A 19,184-nucleotide genomic window follows, 5' to 3' on the forward strand; every position below is an offset into this window, starting at 1 on the left:
GGGTGCCGGGCTCACTAGGGAACAAAGGAAGGAGATGATTGCCAACGATCCGAAAGCAAGCCGGGAGCAAGCAAAAGGTACATCCGGGACGGCAAACCGACCAGTGGTGGCGGGTTGAATCGCAACCCATCAAGCGACGACGCGGTTTGAAGGCGGAGGTCCCAAAAGCGGTTCAACCAGCCTTAGGTTTGAGAGGTACGATGGGGCGGAGACCCAGCCGGACCACATCCACCACTTTCGGCAAAGAAATGCCGGCGTGGCGAGAACCAGTGTACGACGGATTGCGGTGCATGATGTTCCCAAAGAAGCTTAAAGGGGGCCTCTCGATCGGGTATTATAGGTTGCCGGAGAAGAGTATACACAACTTTCGGAGATGGAGCAAGCCTTCGTGGATCACTTCATACACCAAAAAGGAGGAGGGGTGGACACATACGCCTGCTCAATGTAAGAGCGAGAGGACCGCGGAGTCAGTGAGGGAATTCTTGTGCAGATTTAAGGCGGAAACCTTGAAGGTGGAGAACTTGGACGAGAGGACTGCGGTGATTGCCTTTGAGAGGGGGCTGCGGCCGGGAACGAGAGTGCACGAATCGGTGGCTAAGAACGAGATCACGTCATTACAAGACTTGTACCCGAGGGTAGAGAAGTATATACGGTATGAAGACACATTGCAGAAAGAGACAAGGAAGTCAGGGAAAGCTGTGCTGGCTTTGGAGCGAAGCAAGGACCGCGGAAGGTATGAGTCGGCAGGTAGGGAGAGTGGTGGACGCGGGGGTGTCATTGCACGGTCAGAAAGGAGTGGAGTCGAAGGCCGGAGAGAATATAGAGAACGGAAACCGTATCGAGAAGTGGATCCGATACCCGTGGACAGGCCGTTGGAGGAACTGTTGCCGCTGATACAAGATTTAAAAGGTTACGAAGGACCGCGGAGCAAGCCCAACGAAATACCGGGCAAACCGTATTGTGCATATCATCAGATACAGAACCATGAAACGAATGAATGTTACGCCCTCAAGTGGATGGTACAGAAGATGATTGGGAGAGGGATGCTTAAGGAGTTTACTAAGGGGAAAGAGAAAGCGGAGCGGCTGCCAAGCCCGGGGCTAATTCTGGGGACGATAAATGTCATATTTAGTGGGGAAATCTTGAGCCACAATGCGTATCGGGGATCGAATCGGGCGGACAGCTAGCATCCAACAAGTTAATGAAGAGGTGGGGTATTAAGCGGCCGATTACCATGGCCCGCGGCAAAAAAAGGAAGCATCGTGTTTACGGCGCCGACTTGAAAGGGGTGGGCGTCCCGCATGAAGATCTTGGCTGGTGATCCACGGTGGCCATGGGAAATTATATAGTGAAAAGGGTCTTGATTGATTGCGGCGGTCGGTGGATTTGTTGTTATTAGGAACGATGGAAGAAATGAAGATAGGCAGGAAACAACTGAGGCCATCCCGGACTAACTTGTACGGGTTCAATGGGAGTATGACCGAACCACTGGGAGAACTTCTATTGCCAATGACGACAGGACCCGTGACGGTGTTCTCACGATTCAAGGTTGTGGGCCGCGAACTCACGCGATCTGGCGCCATCCTCACCGGGGCGATGGATCCATCAGATGAAAGGGGTACCATCCACCTACTATCAGGTAATTAGATTCCCCACCCCGACGGGGATGCATGAAGTCCGCGGAGACCAGGTGACAGCGCGGAATAGCCATCAAGGAACGGTGAAAAGGATGATTCGGGGGGACGAGGGGAGACCTCCGAAACCAAAGAAAAGACAGGGCATAGCAATTCACAGTGTGCCTCCGCAGAAGAGGAGGCCGAGGCACCGTGGAGACAAAAACGCTGGATGAGATCGAGTCGATAAATATAGGAGCCGGGAAGAAAGAAAAATTTACATCGATAGGGTCGAATTTGTCGAAAAGAGGGAAAGATAAATTGGTGCGGTTCCTCTCAGAGAATAAGGACGTCTTTGCTTGGACAATCGAAGAGATCACAGGGTTGGACCCCGAGTTTGCTTGTCACCGATTACACATGAGGGAGGACGCCAGGCCTGTGAAACAGAAGATGCGCAATGTTAGGCCGAGATACGCAGAGGAGATCCGCGATGAGGTCGCGAGGCTAAAAAGAGCAGGCATAATTCGGGAAGTTGAGTTCTCGGACTGGCTATCCAACATAGTCGCGGTACCAAAGAAGAATGGAAAGTCCGTGTGTGTGAGACTTTACGGGGCGTCAACAACGCACGAGAAGCTAACAAATGATCGAGTCAACTTAGGGGCAAGGCAATGCCCCAGCCGGCCTGCCGGTCACCGAGAGCGGGGGGAGATCCCTTCGCGGACATGAGGTCCGAATCAAACTTAGGGGCAAGGCCATGCCCCAGCCGGCCCGCCGGTCACAGAGAGCGGGGAGAGCGCCGTGGACATGAGGTCGAATCAAAATTAGGGGCAAGGCAATGCCCGGCCGATACCGCCCGGTCACGAGAGCGGGGAAGAGCCGCCCAGCGGACATGAGGTCGAATCAAAATTAGGGGCAAGCAATGCCCCAGCCGGCCCGCCGTCCACGAGAGCGGGGGTAGAGCCGCCCAGCGGACATGAGGTCCGAATCAAAATTAGGGGCAAGGCAATGCCCCAGCCGGCCTGCCGGTCACAGAGAGCGGGGGGGGAGAGCCCTTCGCGGACAAGAGGTCCGAATCAAACATAAGGGCGAGGCAATGCCCTAGCTGGCCCACCGGCCGTGGAGAGAGCGGGGGGAGAGATAGAATCGAATACACACAATGATAGAGATGGCAAACATTTGAGTTAAACATGACATGTGAAAATAGGGCACCACCAGTGGGAGGCCACAATGTCAACAAAGTTACAATTTTAAGCAAAACTCCTTGCATAAGGAGGGAATTAAACAGTATTCAAAAACGTCAAGGAAGCCACAACTGAAACATACAGAAACAGATACAAACACAAGTAAAGCAAGTTCGAGTTCACGGAGTAGTTAAATGTGCATCCAAGGTGGTATCGCCTAAATCGCCAACAGGGGACTCTTCAGTAGAAACATCAGCGGCATCATCACGGGAGGCGGCGGCCTCGCGGGTTTCATCAACAGCCTCTCTCGCTTTCTTCTAAGTCTTCAACAACGTCCCTGGGCCAGCGGCCGACCCTTCCGGTCCGTCTGGTCTCCACCAGCGGTACCCATCTCCCCACGGTGCCCATATCTTCATCGGGAGGGATCGGCGCCTCCTCGTAGGGGCGGCCTTCTGGAGAAGCCTAGAATGCTCCTCCGGATCTTTCGGCTACTCTTGTCCGCCAAGGACCGGTAGTGGATCTGGAGGAAGTCATATCTGCCCGGTGCCGATCTTTAAGAGCCGCAGATGTCGTTAGTCTTCTTTGGAGAGAGGCGCGTTGTTGGCTCGGCGGTCGTGGCTGAATCCATATAATTCGATGGTTGTTCTCGCCGATTCTCAATTCATCCCGAGCTTCGAGATTTTGCCAGTCGGCGCCCGTCCTAGTCTGTTGTTGGAGTCGTGCACAAATAGCGCCAGAGAACCGTCCGGGACCACCGATCTCTCTCTCCAAAGAATCCACCTTAGACACGCACCGAACAAACCGCGCGGATCATATACGACATGTTCAGGCTCACCTAAGCTGCAGAGCGAGACAAAAAAAAAAAAAAAAAAAAAATATAGTGGGGAGGAGTGGGAAGTACCTTCTCCCGCGGTTAAATCTATCTGAGTAATGATGGTGTTCAAAGGTACCGGCATCAGCATAAGCCCGGTCCTTTGGCAGGTGGGAGCCGTAAAAGATGGAGGGACGCCACGGCCGGGGTTCTCAAAGAGCGAATCCTCAACATTGACTCTGCGGTGGCGTACACCTTGAAAACCGGGACAAAGTCGGCGGTGGGGCAACCTCTTTCCCCGGCGGCCGGGGATAGGAAGGGGAGCATCTTCTTCGGTCACAGGCGGGCGGCGAACGGCATCTTCGGACCCTACCGATCCTCGACGCTTGGTTGGCGCCCATCGCCGAGGAATGGCCGCAGCGATAGGGGAGAGACGGTTACCGTCCTCATCACTATCAAACAACTTCATCCGTGGAGAGATCCATGTTCGCGGAGGGAATGTGGAGGGGTGAATTGATCTTCCCAAGTAGAGATGGCACGGTAGGAGGGAAGCCGGTCGAGTCAGTGCCGAGGGGAGCAAGAGATGACGGGCGGTGGATGTGGAACATGAGCCGAATAGGTCGGGCGGCGATGGTGAGGCCGAAACGGTTTTTGTGGGGTGGGCGAGGCTCACGGGTCTCACGTTCCTTGGGAGGAGGGCGATAAAAAGGCGAAAAGCCCAGGAAGTCACGGAGTTGAGGAACTTCCAACAAAGGGGTACCAGTAGAGGGGTTAACGTTCAGGCGTTCGGCTTGAGCAATACCGAGGTCGCGGAGCCTGTCGAAGATGGGACAGAGGTAGCCAGAGTATACGCGGGATTTGGAGTCAGATCGCCAACCTGCGAAGAAACACAAACAAGAGTCTAAGGTTAGTCAGCGGACCAAAGGCCGAAAGAAGAAAGGACGAGGATGAAACTCACCACTAGATTGGAAAACGAGGTGGTTGAGTGTTACTCTGCGCCGGGAGGCTCGGGGCAGGCAGAAGTTACGGAAACGCGTCTGATGGGTAGTGGTGGTGCCACTGTTTGTCCGAGGTGGTGACACGGAGTAAGAACGTTTTCTTTTGGGGGCGGACACAGAAGGATTGGTATCCTATACCCACATCCTTGGTACTTTTCTTTAGAAAATATTGGGAGACAAGGTCACGGCAAGTTATCTGGGGGTCGCTGTCACATTGTAATAGTTCGCGGCATACATTATTCTCCGAAGTTGCCGATGCCTTGGCGAGGAGGGATGTTGAAATGATTGCACACTTCCACATCCAAGACGATGCGGTGAGGGGAGCCGCACCCGGCGACAATCTGACCCATCCACGACTAGACACCGGGCGCGGAGGCACTAAGTGGGGGTAGTGGGTGACGGGCGGCGCGTTTCTATCAAAATGCCGGCGGAATACCGTGGAGGTAGCCCTAATCGCGCTTAAGTCAGGCCTACGATATCTAGAAGGCGGCAATAAAGGGGCAAGGAAACGGCCAGAGGTAGAGGGGCGCCGTGGCGCCATGGAGGAAGAGAAGCCACCTCGGTAGATCTAGAGGGCGAAGAGTCGGGGGAGGGAGGGAGGAGGGGGACTTCGGAGGCCGTCGCCCGCCATCAAGAAGGAAGATGAACAGATTAGAAAAGAGAAACGATGTTAACAGTGGTAGGGGAAGTATAACGAGAAGGGATAGAAGCAAACAAAGAGGACAAAACGATAAGAATAACAAGAACTATAAAAGACCAACCTGAAACGGAGTCCAGCAACGCCAAAATCCGGCCGGAACCAAGCCAAAACGAGTCAAGTCAGGTGGGAAAGCACAAGGAAGATAGAAAAGGGAAGGGAAACGCAAGACAAGGAAGACCAAAGGCAAAAAATGGGAGAAAGAATGAAAGCGGGAGTTTAAATAGGGCGAGGGTAAAATGGTAACTGCCAAGGTGCGGAAACCGAAGGGACTACAGGGGAACCGTTAGGAGCTTGACACGTGGAGCAAGATTACGAGGAGATCGCAGAGCGGGCGCCGCAATGAGTGACATCGGCGGCGCAAACCCGAGGGAGGACCAAACAGTCTAACTAACGACGAGGGTGTAAGGTTCTCGGCCTCGCCAACCCTCGAGGCCGCTGGGCGGTAAGGGGCATCTGTAGTGGTAGAATTCGTGACTACGAAGATTCTTTGGAGGACGAACCGGCGATGCAAGCGCCATGACCATATGAATGAGGAGAGGGATAGATGGGAATAAGGGGCGAAAGTAGGACAAGCGGCGGAGTCGAGTGTCGAGGATCGGCTTCGAGGTAGTGTAAGAAAGGGAAGGCGTGAAGCACGGGATGTAGGCCGCAGATCTGCAAAAGTGGGCAAGCCGTCTTGAAGCATGTGGGGACACGAGCGGTCAAAGTCCAATAGGAGACAACTTAACAGAGGAAGAACAGATGGCATGACAGCTAGGCCGCGGAACCCTAAGAGACAGATGCGCTAAGATGGGCCGAAGGATGGAGAAGAGATCAACGGGTAGGAAAAGGAGAGGGGTAGTATAAAAAGAAATAGTGTAGAGAGAAAAGAGAGAGAAAAAGAAAGGAGGAGGGGGTAAGAGGGGAGGACATTGAAGGTTGGGGGTAGTATATAGAGCTCTTACAGTTATATACATGAATTTGCTCACGTTAACGGTCCTTAATGAAGAATATTGATTGCTTATATTTCCATTTGAATTATTTATCTTTCCTTGTTGAGCAGTACAACAACAACTTATCTTTTATCAAGCCCAATCTGACTTTCACCTTTTTGAGTAAATGTTTGTTAGTTTCTTTATGTGTGCCTGGAATTGGTGATTGTTTCACCTTTATGTCCTAAAAATTATTCTTGTGATTCAATATTAGAAAAGCCACAAAAAAAAATTTTGAAAAAAAAATTTTTCCAAAAATCGTTGATACATCATGTGTTATAATACACCAGTTTGCTGACAAAATTGGAAAAAAAAATAGTGAATTTTTAGTCCTAAAAATTTTCCTTGATATTCCATATTAAAAAAACAACGCAAAAATCGTTGATACAGCATGTGTGTTGTAATACACCAGTTTTCAGATGAGATTGGAATTAATAAAAAAATAAAATAGAGAACTGAATTCTTTTACTTAAAAATTATACTTGAGATTCTATATTAAAAAAGCCACACAAAAACCGTTGATACATCACATGTGTTGTAAATACACTAGTCTGCTAAAAAAAATGGGAAAAAAGAGAACTAAATTCTAATATACTTTAAGTTTCTTAGATTTGTTTTCAAAACTTGTGGATCTTTTTAGAAGTTTGTATTGCTTTTCAGAAAAATCTACATTTGGACTTGAGGCTCGTAATTTTCCAATTTAGTTTTATAGAATAGTTTGCTCACGTTAACGGTCCTTGATGAAGAATATTGGTTGCTTATATTTCCATTTCAATTATTTTTCTTTCATTATTGAGCAGTACAACAACAACTTATCTTTTATCAAGCCCAATTTGACTTTCACCTTTTTGAGTAAATGTTTGTTAAAACTGCATGTGTGCCGGAATTGGTGATTGTTTCACCTTTATGTCCTAAAAATTATTATTGCGATTCAATATTAGAAAAGCCACAAAAAAATAGTTGAAACTTTTTTTCTTCCAAAAACCGTCGATACATCATGTGTGTTATAATACACCGGTTCTTGTGAAATTGGAAAAAAAAAATGAATTCTTTGTCCTCAAAATTATACTTGATATTCCAAATTCAAAAACCACGAAAAAAATCGTTGATACAAAGACATGTGTTGTAATACACAAGTTTTCTGATGAGATTGGAATTAATAATAAAAAATAAAAAAATAGAGAACTGAATTCTTTGTCTTAAAAATTATACTTGAGATTCCATATTAAAAAAGCCACACAAAAATCGTTGATACGTCACATGTGTTGTAAATGCACCAATTTGCTAAAAAATATGGGCAAAAAGAGAACTGAATTCTAATATATTTTAGGTTCCGTAGATTTGTTATCAGAAACTTGTGGATCTTTTTAGAAATTTGTATTGCTTTTCAGAAATCTCTCCATTTGGACTTGAGGCTTGTAATTTTCCAGGTCAGTTATATACAAGAATTTGCTCACGTTAACGGTCATTAATGAAGAATATTGATTGCTTATATTTCCATTTGAATTATTTATCTTTCCTTGTTGAGCAGTACAACAACAATTTATCTTTTATCAAGCCCAATCTGACTTTCACCTTTTTGAGTAAATGTTTGTTAGTTTCTTTATGTGTGCCTGGAATTGGTGATTGTTTCATCTTTATGTCCTAAAAATTATTCTTGTGATTCAATATTAGAAAAGCCACAAAAAAATATTTGAAATTTTTTTTTTTTCCAAAAATCGTTGATACATCATGTGTTATAATACACCAGTTTGCTGACGAAATTGGAAAAAAAAAAAAATAGTGAATTTTTTTTTAGTCCTAAAAATTTTCCTTGATATTCCATATTAAAAAAACAACGCAAAAATCGTTGATACAGCATGTGTGTTGTAATACACCAGTTTTCTGATGAGATTGGAATTAATAAAAAAAATAAAATAGAGAACTGAATTCTTTGTCTTAAAAATTATACTTGAGATTCTATATTAAAAAAGCCACACAAAAACCGTTGATACATCACATGTGTTGTAAATACACTAGTCTGCTAAAAAAATGGGAAAAAAGAGAACTAAATTCTAATATACTTTAAGTTTCTTAGATTTGTTTTCAGAAACTTGTGGATCTTTTTAGAAGTTTGTATTGCTTTTCAGAAATCTCTACATTTGGACTTGAGGCTCGTAATTTTCCACGTTAGTTTTATAGAATAGTTTGCTCACGTTAACGGTCCTTGATGAAGAATATTGGTTGCTTATATTTCCATTTCAATTATTTTTCTTTCATTGTTGAGCAGTACAACAACAACTTATCTTTTATCAAGCCCAATTTGACTTTCACCTTTTTGAGTAAATGTTTGTTAGTTTTTGCATGTGTGCCTGGAATTGGTGATTGTTTCACCTTTATGTCCTAAAAATTATTATTGCGATTCAATATTAGAAAAGCCACAAAAAAATAGTTGAAACTTTTTTTCTTCCAAAAACCATCGATACATCATGTGTGTTATATATACACCGGTTCTTGTGAGAATTGGAAAAAAAAAATGAATTCTTTGTCCTTAAAATTATACTTGATATTCCAAATTAAAAAAACACCGGAAAAATCGTTGATACAGCATGTGTGTTGTAATACACAAGTTTTCTGATGAGATTGGAATTAATAATAAAAAATAAAAAAATAAAAAAATAGAGAACTGAATTCTTTGTCTTAAAAATTATACTTGAGATTCCATATTAAAAAAGCCACACAAAAATCGTTGATACGTCACATGTGTTGTAAATGCACCAATTTGCTAAAAAATATGGGCAAAAAGAGAACTGAATTCTAATATATTTTAGGTTGCGTAGATTTGTTATCAGAAACTTGTGGATCTTTTTAGAAATTTGTATTGCTTTTCAGAAATCTCTCCATTTGGACTTGAGGCTTGTAATTTTCCAGGTTAGTTATATACATGAATTTGGTCACGTTAACGGTTATTAATGAAGAATATTGATTGCTTATATTTCCATTTGAATTATTTATCTTTCCTTGTTGAGCAGTACAACAACAATTTATCTTTTATCAAGCCCAATCTGACTTTCACCTTTTTGAGTAAATGTTTGTTAGTTTCTTTATGTGTGCCTGGAATTGGTGATTGTTTCACCTTTATGTCCTAAAAATTATTCTTGTGATTCAATATTAGAAAAGCCACAAAAATATTTTGAAATTTTTTTCCAAAAATCGTTGATACATCATGTGTTATAATACACCCGGTTCTTGTGAAAAAAAAAAAAAAAACAAAAATTGAATTTTTAGTCCTAAAAATTTTCCTTGATATTCCATATTAAAAAAACAACGCAAAAATCGTTGATACAGCATGTGTGTTGTAATACACCAGTTTTCTGATGAGATTGGAATTAATAAAAAAAATAAAATAGAGAACTGAATTCTTTGTCTTAAAAATTATACTTGAGATTCTATATTAAAAAAAGCCACACAAAAACCGTTGATACATCACATGTGTTGTAAATACACTAGTCTGCTAAAAAAAATGGGAAAAAAGAGAACTAAATTCTAATATACTTTAAGTTTCTTAGATTTGTTTTCAGAAACTTGTGGATCTTTTTAGAAGTTTGTATTGCTTTTCAGAAATCTCTACATTTGGACTTGAGGCTCGTAATTTTCCAGGTTAGTTTTATAGAATAGTTTGCTCACGTTAACGGTCCTTGATGAAGAATATTGGTTGCTTATATTTCCATTTCAATTATTTTTCTTTCATTGTTGAGTAGTACAACAACAACTTATCTTTTATCAAGCCCAATTTGACTTTCACCTTTTTGAGTAAATGTTTGTTAGTTTTTGCATGTGTGCCTGGAATTGGTGATTGTTTCACCTTTATGTCCTAAAAATTATTCTTGTGATTCAGTATTAGAAAAGCCACAAAAAAACAGTTGATACTTTTTTTTTTTTCCAAAAACCGTTGATATATCATGTGTGTTATAATATGCCTGTTTTATGATGAAATTAGAAAAAAAAAAAATGAATTCTTTGTCCAAAGAATTATACTTGATATTCCATATTAAAAAAAACCACACAAAAATTATTGATACAGCATGTGTGTTGTAATACACCAATTTTCTGATGAGATTGGAATTAATAAAAAGAAATAAAAAATAGTGAACCAAATTTTTTGTCCTAAAAATTATAATTGAGATTCCATATTAAAAAAACCACACAAAAATCATTCATACAGCTTGTGACGTTGTAATGCACCAGTTTTTTTATTAGATTGGAATTAATAAAAAAGAAAAAAAAATAAAAAATAGAGAACTGAATTCTTTGTCCTAAAAATTATAATTGAGTTTCCATATTAAAAAAGCCACATAAAAATGGTTGATACGGCACATGTGTTGTAAAGACACCAATTTGCTAAAAAAAAACGGGCAAAAAGATAACTGAATTCTAATATATTTTAGGTTGTTAGATTGGAATTCACCTTTTTGAGTACATGTTTGTTAGTTTCTGCATGTGCTTGGAATTGGTGACTGTTTCACCTTTATGTCCTAAAAATTATTCTTCTTATTCAATATTAGAAAAGACACAAAAAAACAGTTTCTCCTTTTTTAAAAAAAAAACCGTTGATACACCATGTGTGTTATAATACACCAGTTTGCTAACGAAATTGGAGAAAAAAAACGGAATTCTTTGTCCTAAAAATTATACTTGATATTCCATATAAAAAAAACCACAAAAACATCGTTGATACAGCATGTGTGTTGTAATACACAAGTTTTCTGATGAGATTGGAATTAATAAAAAATAAAAAAAATAAAAATTAATTCTCTGTCCAAAAATTATAATTAAGATTCCATATTAAAAAAACCACACAAAAATCGTTGTTACAGCATGTGTGTTGTAATACACTAATTTTCTGATGAAATTGGAATTAATAAAAAAACAAATAAAAAAATAAAAAAAAAATAGAGAATTTAATTCTTTGTCCTAAAAATTTTACTTGAGATTCCATATTAAAAAAGCCACACAAAAACCGTTGATACATCACATGTGTTGTAAATGCACTAGTTTGCTAAAAAAAAATGGGAAAAAAGATAACTGAATTCTAATATATTTTAGGTTGCGTAGATTTGTTTTCATAAATTTGTGAATCTTTTTAGAAGTTTGTATTACTTTTCAGAAATCTCTCCATTTGGACTTGAGGCTTGTAATTTTCCAGGATAGTTATATACAAAAATTAGCTCACGTTAATGGTCCTTGATGAAGAATATTGGTTGCTTATATTTCCCTTTGAATTATTTTTCTTTCATCGTTGAGCAGCACAACAATAACTTATCTTTTATCAAGCCAAATCTGACTTTCACCTTTTTGAGTACATGTTTGTTAGTTTCTGCATGTGTGCCTGGAATTGGTGATTGTTTCAACTTTATGTCCTAAAAAATTATTCTTGTGATTCAATATTAGAAAAGCCACAAAAACACAGTTGATACTTTTTTTTCCGAAACTCGTTGATACATCATGTGTGTTATAATACACCAATTTGCTGACAAAATTGGAAAAAAAAAAAAAAAAAAAAAAAAAAAATGTCCTAAAAATTATACTAGATATTCCATATTAAAAAAAAAAAAAAAACAAAAAATCATTGATACAGCATGTGTGTTTTAATAAACCAGTTTTCTAATGAGATTGGAATTAATAAAAAAAAAATAAGAAATAGTGAACTGAATTCTCTGTCCTAAAAATTATAATTGAGATTCCATATTAAAAAAACCACACAAAAATCGTTGATACAGCATGTGTGTTGTAATACACCATTTTTCTGATGAGATTGGAATTAATAAAAATTAAAAAATAAATAAAAAAATAGATAACTGAATTCTTTGTCTAAAAAATTATACTTGAGATTCCATATTAAAAAAACCATACATAAATCGTTGATATGGCACATGTGTTGTAAATACACCAATTTGCTAAAAAAAATAGGAAAAAAGAGAACTGAATTCTAATATATTTTAGGTTGCGTAGATTTGTTTTCAGAAACTTGTTGATCTTTTTAGAAGTTTGTATTGCTTTTCAGAAATCTCTCTATTTGGACTTGAGGCTTGTAATTTTCCAGGTTAGTTATATACAAGAATTTGCTCACGTTAAAGGTACTTGATGAAGAATATTGGTTGCTTATATTTCCCTTTGAATTATTTTTCTTTCATTGTTGAGCAGTATAACAACAACTTATCTTTTATCAATCCCAATCTGACTTTCACCTTTTTGAGTACATGTTTGTTAGTTTCTGCATGTGTGCCTGGAAGTGGTGATTGTTTCACCTTTATGTCCTAAAAATTATTCTTGTGATTCAATATTAGAAAAGCCACAAAAAAATAGTTTATAATTTTTTTTTTTTCTAAAAATTGTTGATACATCATGTGTGTTATAATACACCAGTTTGCTGACGAAATTGGAAAAAAAAATTAAAAAAAAAATAAAACACTAAATTCTTTGTCCTAAAAATTATACTTGATATTCCATATTAAAAAAACCACACTAAAATCGTTGATACAGCATGTGTGTTGTAATACACCAGTTTTCTGGTGAGATTGAAATTACTAAAAAAAAATAGTGAACTGAATTCTCTGCCCTAAAAATTATAATTGAGATTCCATATTAGAAAAACCACACAAAAATCGTTGATACAGCATGTGTGTTGTAATACACCAGTTTTCTGATGAGATTGGAATTAATAAATAAATAAAAATAGATAACTTAATTCTTTGTCCTAAAAATTATACTTGCGATTCCATATTAAAAAAGCCACACAAAAACCGTTGATACATCACATGTGGTGTATATACACCTGTTTGCTAAAAAAATGGGAAAAAAGATAACAGAATTCTAATATATTTTAGGTTGCATAGATTTGTTTTTAGAAACTTGTGGATCTTTCTAGAAGTTTGTATTGCTTTTCAGAAATCTCTACATTTGGACCTGACAGGGGCGAACCCAGGAGAGGGCTACACCAGGCTTCAGCCCGGGGTCGTTTGAGTCAAAAAAAAAAATAGTATGTATAATGTATCTAAAGCCCAGCCCAATTATAAATAGAAGAAACTAGCGACAAACAAAAACAAAATAATAAAAATACAGCGGATGAACAAACAAACAACCCGACGATATCTCTTGATTCTTGAAGTCTTGATTCTTCATTCCTCACTAATAACTTTAATTGCCTAATTCTAATCCACTTTCTTCACTCATTCTACTATTCGTTCGTCTCGGGTAATTTATTATATATGTTTTTTTTTCCTTTATTTTTTTAAATATGAAATGTTAATGGTTAATTGGTTTTTGTTTTTGGTTTTGATTATTTGTAGCCATCTGATAAGATTAGTAAAGTGTTGTTTATTTGTTTGGTGGTCAGCTAACTGAGGAAGAAGCATAAAATTTTAGGAGGTGAGTTTTTTAGTGTAAGCTAGTTTGTTTATTGTGGATTTGTGAAATTGTGGAAAGAAATGATTTTGGTTATTTTTTTTTAAATTGCATTGCTTGATTTGGTGGAATGTAGGTTTTAGATATGTGAAAATTATTGTTTGAAAATTGAAATGTTGATATGGTTCACTGGTTGTAAAATTTTGTATGTTATCTGTTAATGTGTTGTCGTGTCGAGATGTATTGGATTTGAATTTTGGTGCTTGTTAGAATGGAAGTGTGTGAGTGTTTCTTACTCTTTTATTTTAATGTTGTTTCAGACGTCTAAAATGTCAAAGGGAGTGGGAAAGATAGATTCATTCTTTAAACCAAAAGAAACCGACACATCCAATGTTGATAGAACTATTTACTTGTTTTACAAGAAAAATAATATTGATATGCCTAATATGGATGCACGCTATACGATGGGCACGAGTAGTTCTAGTCAGTAACATTATTGCATAACGTTTGAGCATCGGTATAGCATTGATATATATAACTATGCCATAGATTCACCAAGTTAAGACTGGCTATCGTTGTTTAGCCCGGAGAGAATTGAAATGCTGGGTCCACCCTCGACCTGAGGCTTGTAATTTTCCAGTTTAGTTATATACAAGAATTTGCTCAAGTTAACGGCCCTTGATGAAGAATATTGGTTGCTTATATTTCCCTTTGAATTATTTTTCTTTCATTGTTGAGCAGTACAATAACAACTTATCTTTTATCAAGCCCAATCTGACTTTCACCTTTTTTATTACATGTTTGTTAGTTTCTGCATGTGTGCCTGGAATTGGTGATTGTTTCACCTTTATGTCCTAAAAATTATTCTTGTGATTCAATATTAGAAAAGCCACAAAAAAACAGTTGATACTTTTTTTTTTTTCCAAAAACCGTTGATACATCATATGTGTTATAATACACCAGTTTGCTGAAGAAATTGGGAAAAAAAAAAAAAAAAATAATAATAACTAAATTCTTTGTCCTAAAAATTATACTTGATATCCCATATTAAAAAAACCACACTAAAATCGTTGATACGGCATGTGTTGTAATACACCAGTTTTCTGATGCGATAGGAATTACTAAAAAAAATAAAAAAAAAAATAGTGAAGTGAATTCTCTGTCCTAAAAATTATAATTGAGATTCCATATTAAAAAAACCACACAAAAAACGTTGATACAGCATGTGTGTTGTAATACACCAGTTTTCTAATCAGATTGGAATTAATAAAAAATAAAAAAAATAAATAAAAAAATAGAGAATTGAATTCTTTGTCCTAAAAATTATACTTGAGATTCCATATTTAAAAAGCTACACAAAAATCATTGATACACATGTGTTGTAAATACACCAATTTGCTAAAAAAAAAATGGGAAAAAAGATAACTAAATTCTTATATATTTTAGGTTACGTACATTTGTTTTCAGAAACTTGTGGATCTTATTAGAAGTTGTATTGCTTTTCAAAAATTTCTCCATTTGGACTTGAGGCTTGTAATTTTCCAGGTTAGTTATATAAAAGAATTTGCTTACTTTAAAGGTCCTAGATGAAGAATATTGGTTGCTTATATTTCCCTTTGAATTATTTTTCTTTCATTGTTTAGTAGTACAACAACAACTTATCTTTTATCAAGCCCAATCTGACTTTCACCTTTTTGAGTACATGTTTGTTAGTTTCTGCATTTGTGCCTGGAATTGGTGATTGTTTCAACTTTATGTCCTAAAAATTATTCTTGTGATTCAATATTAGAAAAGCCACAAAAAAATAGTTGATACTTTTTTTTTCCAAAAATCGTTGATACATCATGTGTATTATAATACACCAGTTTGCTGACGAAATTGGAAAAAAAAAAAAAAAACTAAATTCATTGTCCTAAAAATTATACTTGATATTCCATATTAAAAAAACCACACAAAAATCGTTTTTATACAGCATGTGTGTTGTAATACACCAGTTTTCTGATGAGATTGGAATTAATAAAAAAAAAAAAATAAAATAAAAATAGTGAACTGAATTCTCTATCCTAAAAATTATAATTGAGATTCCTTATTTAAAAAAACCACACAAAAATCGTTGATACAGGATGTGTGTTGTAATACACCAGTTTTCTAATGAGATTGGAATTAATAAAAAATAAATAAATAAAATAGATAACTGAATTCTTTGTCTTAAAAATTATACTTGAGATTCCATATTGAAAAAGCCACACAAAAATCGTTGATACGGCACATGTGTTGTAAATACACCAATTTGCTAAAAAAATGGGAAAAAAGATAACTGAATTCTAATATATTTTAGGTTGCGTAGATTTGTTTTCAAAAACTTGTGGATCTTTTTAAAAGTTTGTATTGTTTTTCAGAAATCTCTCCATTTGGACTTGAGGCTTGTAATTTTCCAGGTTAGTTATATACAAGAATTTGCTCACGTTAACGGTCCTTGATGAAGAATATTGGTTGCTTATATTTTCGTTTGAATTATTTTTCTTTCATTGTTGAGTAGTACAATACAACTTATCTTTTATCAAGCCCAATCTGACTTTAAAATTTTTTTAGTACATGTTTGTTAGTTTCTCCATGTGTGCCTGGAAGTGGTGATTGTTTCACATTTATGTCCTAAAAATTATTCTTGTGATTCAATATTATAAAAGCCACAAAAAAATAGTTGATACTTTTTTTTTCCAAAAACCGTTGATACATCATGTGTGTTATAATACACCAGTTTGCTGATGAAATTGGAAAAAAAAATGAATTCTTTGTCATAAAAATTATACTTGATATTCCATATTAAAAAAAACTACACTAAAATCGTTGATACAGCATGTGTGTTGTAATACACCAGTTTTCTGAGGATATTGGAATTACTAAAAAAAAAAAAAAAAAATAGTGAACTGAATTCTCTGTCCTAAAATTTATAATTTAGATTCCATATTAAAAAAACCACACAAAAATTGTTGATATAGTATGTGTGTTGTAATACACCAGTTTTCTGATGAGATTGGAATTAATAAATAAAAATAGAGAACTGAATTCTTTGTCCTAAAAATTATACTTGATATTCCATATTAAAAAAGCCACACAAAAATCGTTGATACATCACATGTGTTGTACATACACCAGTTTGCAAAAAAAAATAGTAAAAAAGAGATAACTGAATTCTAATATATTTTAGGTTGCGTAGATTTGTTTTCAGAAACTTGTGGATCTTTTTAGAAGCTTGTATTTCTTTTCAGAAATCTCTCTGTTTTGACCAGAGGCTTATAATTTTTCAGGTTAGTTATATACAAGAATTTGCTCAAATAAACGGTCCTTGATGAAGAATATTGGTTGCGTATATTTCCTTTGAATTATTTTTATTCCATTGTTGAGCAGTACAACAACAACTTATCTCTTATCAAGCCTAATCTGAATTTCACCTTTTTAAGTACATGTTTGTTAGTTTCTGCATGTGTGCCTGGAATTGGTGATTGTTTCACCTTTATGTCCTAAAAATTATTCTTGAGATTCAATATTAGAAAAGCCACACAGAAACCGTTGATATATATATATATATATATATATATATATATATATATATATATAAAAAATTTCATTGATACAGCATGTGTGTTCTAATACACCAGTTTGCTGATGAGATTGGGAAAATAAATAAATAAATAAAAAACTGATTTTCTGTCTTAAAAATTGTACTTGAGATTCCTTATTAAAAAAAACCACACAAAAATCATTGATACCGCATTTGTGTTGTAATACACCAGTTTTCTGACTAGATTGAAATTAATATAAAAATAAATAAATAAATAAAAATAGAGAACTGAATTCATTGTCCTAAAAATTATACTTGAGATTTCATATTAAAAAAGTCCTACAAAAATCGTTGATACATCACATGTGTTGTAAATACAACAGTTTGCTAAAAAAATGGGAAAAAAGATAACTAAATTATAATATATTTTAGGTTGCGTAGATTTGTTTTCAGAAACTTATGGATCTTTTGAGAAGTTTGTATTGCTTTCCAGAAATCTCTTCATTTGGACTTCAGGCTTGTAATTTTCCAAGTTAGTTATATACAAGAATTTGCTCACGTTAAATGTCCTTGATAAAGAATATTGGTTGCTTATATTTTCCTTCGAATTATTTTTCTTCCATTGTTGAGCAGTACAACAGCAACTTATCTCTAATCAAGCCCAATCTGACTTTCACCTTTTTGAGCACACGTTTGTTAGTTTCTGTTTGTGTGCTTGGATATGGTGATTGTTTCACCTTTATGTCTTAAAAATTATTCTTGAGATTCAATATTATAAAAGCCACACAAAAATCGTTGATTAATTTTGTTTTTATTTTATTTTCAAAACCGTTGATACAATGTGTGTTGTAATACACCAGTTTGCTGATGTGATTGGGGAAAAAAAATAGAGAACCAAATTCTTTATCCCAAAAATTATACTTGAGATTCCATATTAAAAAAACCACACAAAAATCATTGATACAGCATATGTTTTGTAATACTCCAATTATTTGACGAGATTGGAATTAATAAAAAAATAATAATAATAAATAGAGAACTGAATTCCCTGTCCTAAAAATTATACTTGAGATTTCATATTAAAAAAACCACACAAAAATCGTTGATACAGCATGTGTGTTGTAATACACCAGTTTTCATATGAGATTGGAATTAATAAAAAAATAATAATAATAATAATAATAAAATAGATAACTGAATTCTTTGTCCTAAAAATTAAATTTGAGATTCCATATTAAAAAAGAAACACAAAAATCGTTGATACAGCACATGTGTTGTAAATACACCAGTTTTCTAAAAAAAAATGGGTAAAAAAGATAACTGAATTCGAAAATATTTTAGGTTCCGTAGATTTGTTTTCAGAAACATGTGTATCTTTTTAGAAGTTTGTATTGCTTTTCATAAATCTCTCCATTTGGACGTGAGGCTTGTAATTTTCCTGGTTAGTTATATACAAGAATTTGCTCACGTTAACGGTCCTTGATGGAGAATATTGGTTGCTTATATTTCAGTACAACAGAAACTTATCTCTTATCAAGCCCAATCTGACTTTCACCTTTTTGAGTACATGTTTGTTAGTTTCTGAATGTGTGTCTAGAATTGCTGATTGTTTAACCTTTATGTCCTAAAAATTATACTTGAGATTCTATATTAAAAAAACCACACAAAAATCGTTGATACAGCACATATGTTGTAAATACACCAGTTTGCTAAAAAAAACTGGAAAAAAAGATAATTGAATTCTAATATATTTTAAGTTTGCGTAGATTTATTTTCAGAAATTTGTGGATCTTTTTTGAAGCTTGTATTGCTTATTAATTATTATAATAAAGTGTATCCCTTTGTGTGTGTGTTTTTTTTTTTTTGCAGTTTCCATGCGTAGTTTTACGGATTCATGGCATTAGGCTTATCTTTTATATATATCATTATATTGGTCTATCGGGGTAATTCAGCCGCATTTGGATG

At 36.4% G+C, this 19,184-nt stretch overlaps 1 protein-coding gene across 1 annotated transcript; it reads left to right on the forward strand.

The window, feature by feature from the left end:
- The first annotated feature begins 200 nt into the window (after positions 1–200).
- LOC147473398 (uncharacterized) lies at positions 201–1,187 on the forward strand. The gene has a single exon (XM_086587426.1). It carries the CDS (start codon positions 201–203, stop codon positions 1,185–1,187), a length of 987 nt encoding a protein of 328 aa, XP_086443552.1.
- Positions 1,188–19,184: the final 17,997 nt, after the last annotated feature.

The sequence above is a fragment of the Coptis chinensis genome, unplaced genomic scaffold (genome assembly GCF_015680905.1).
Source record: "Coptis chinensis isolate HL-2020 unplaced genomic scaffold, ASM1568090v1 utg2560_pilon_pilon, whole genome shotgun sequence".
NCBI classification, from domain to species: Eukaryota; Viridiplantae; Streptophyta; class Magnoliopsida; order Ranunculales; family Ranunculaceae; genus Coptis; species Coptis chinensis.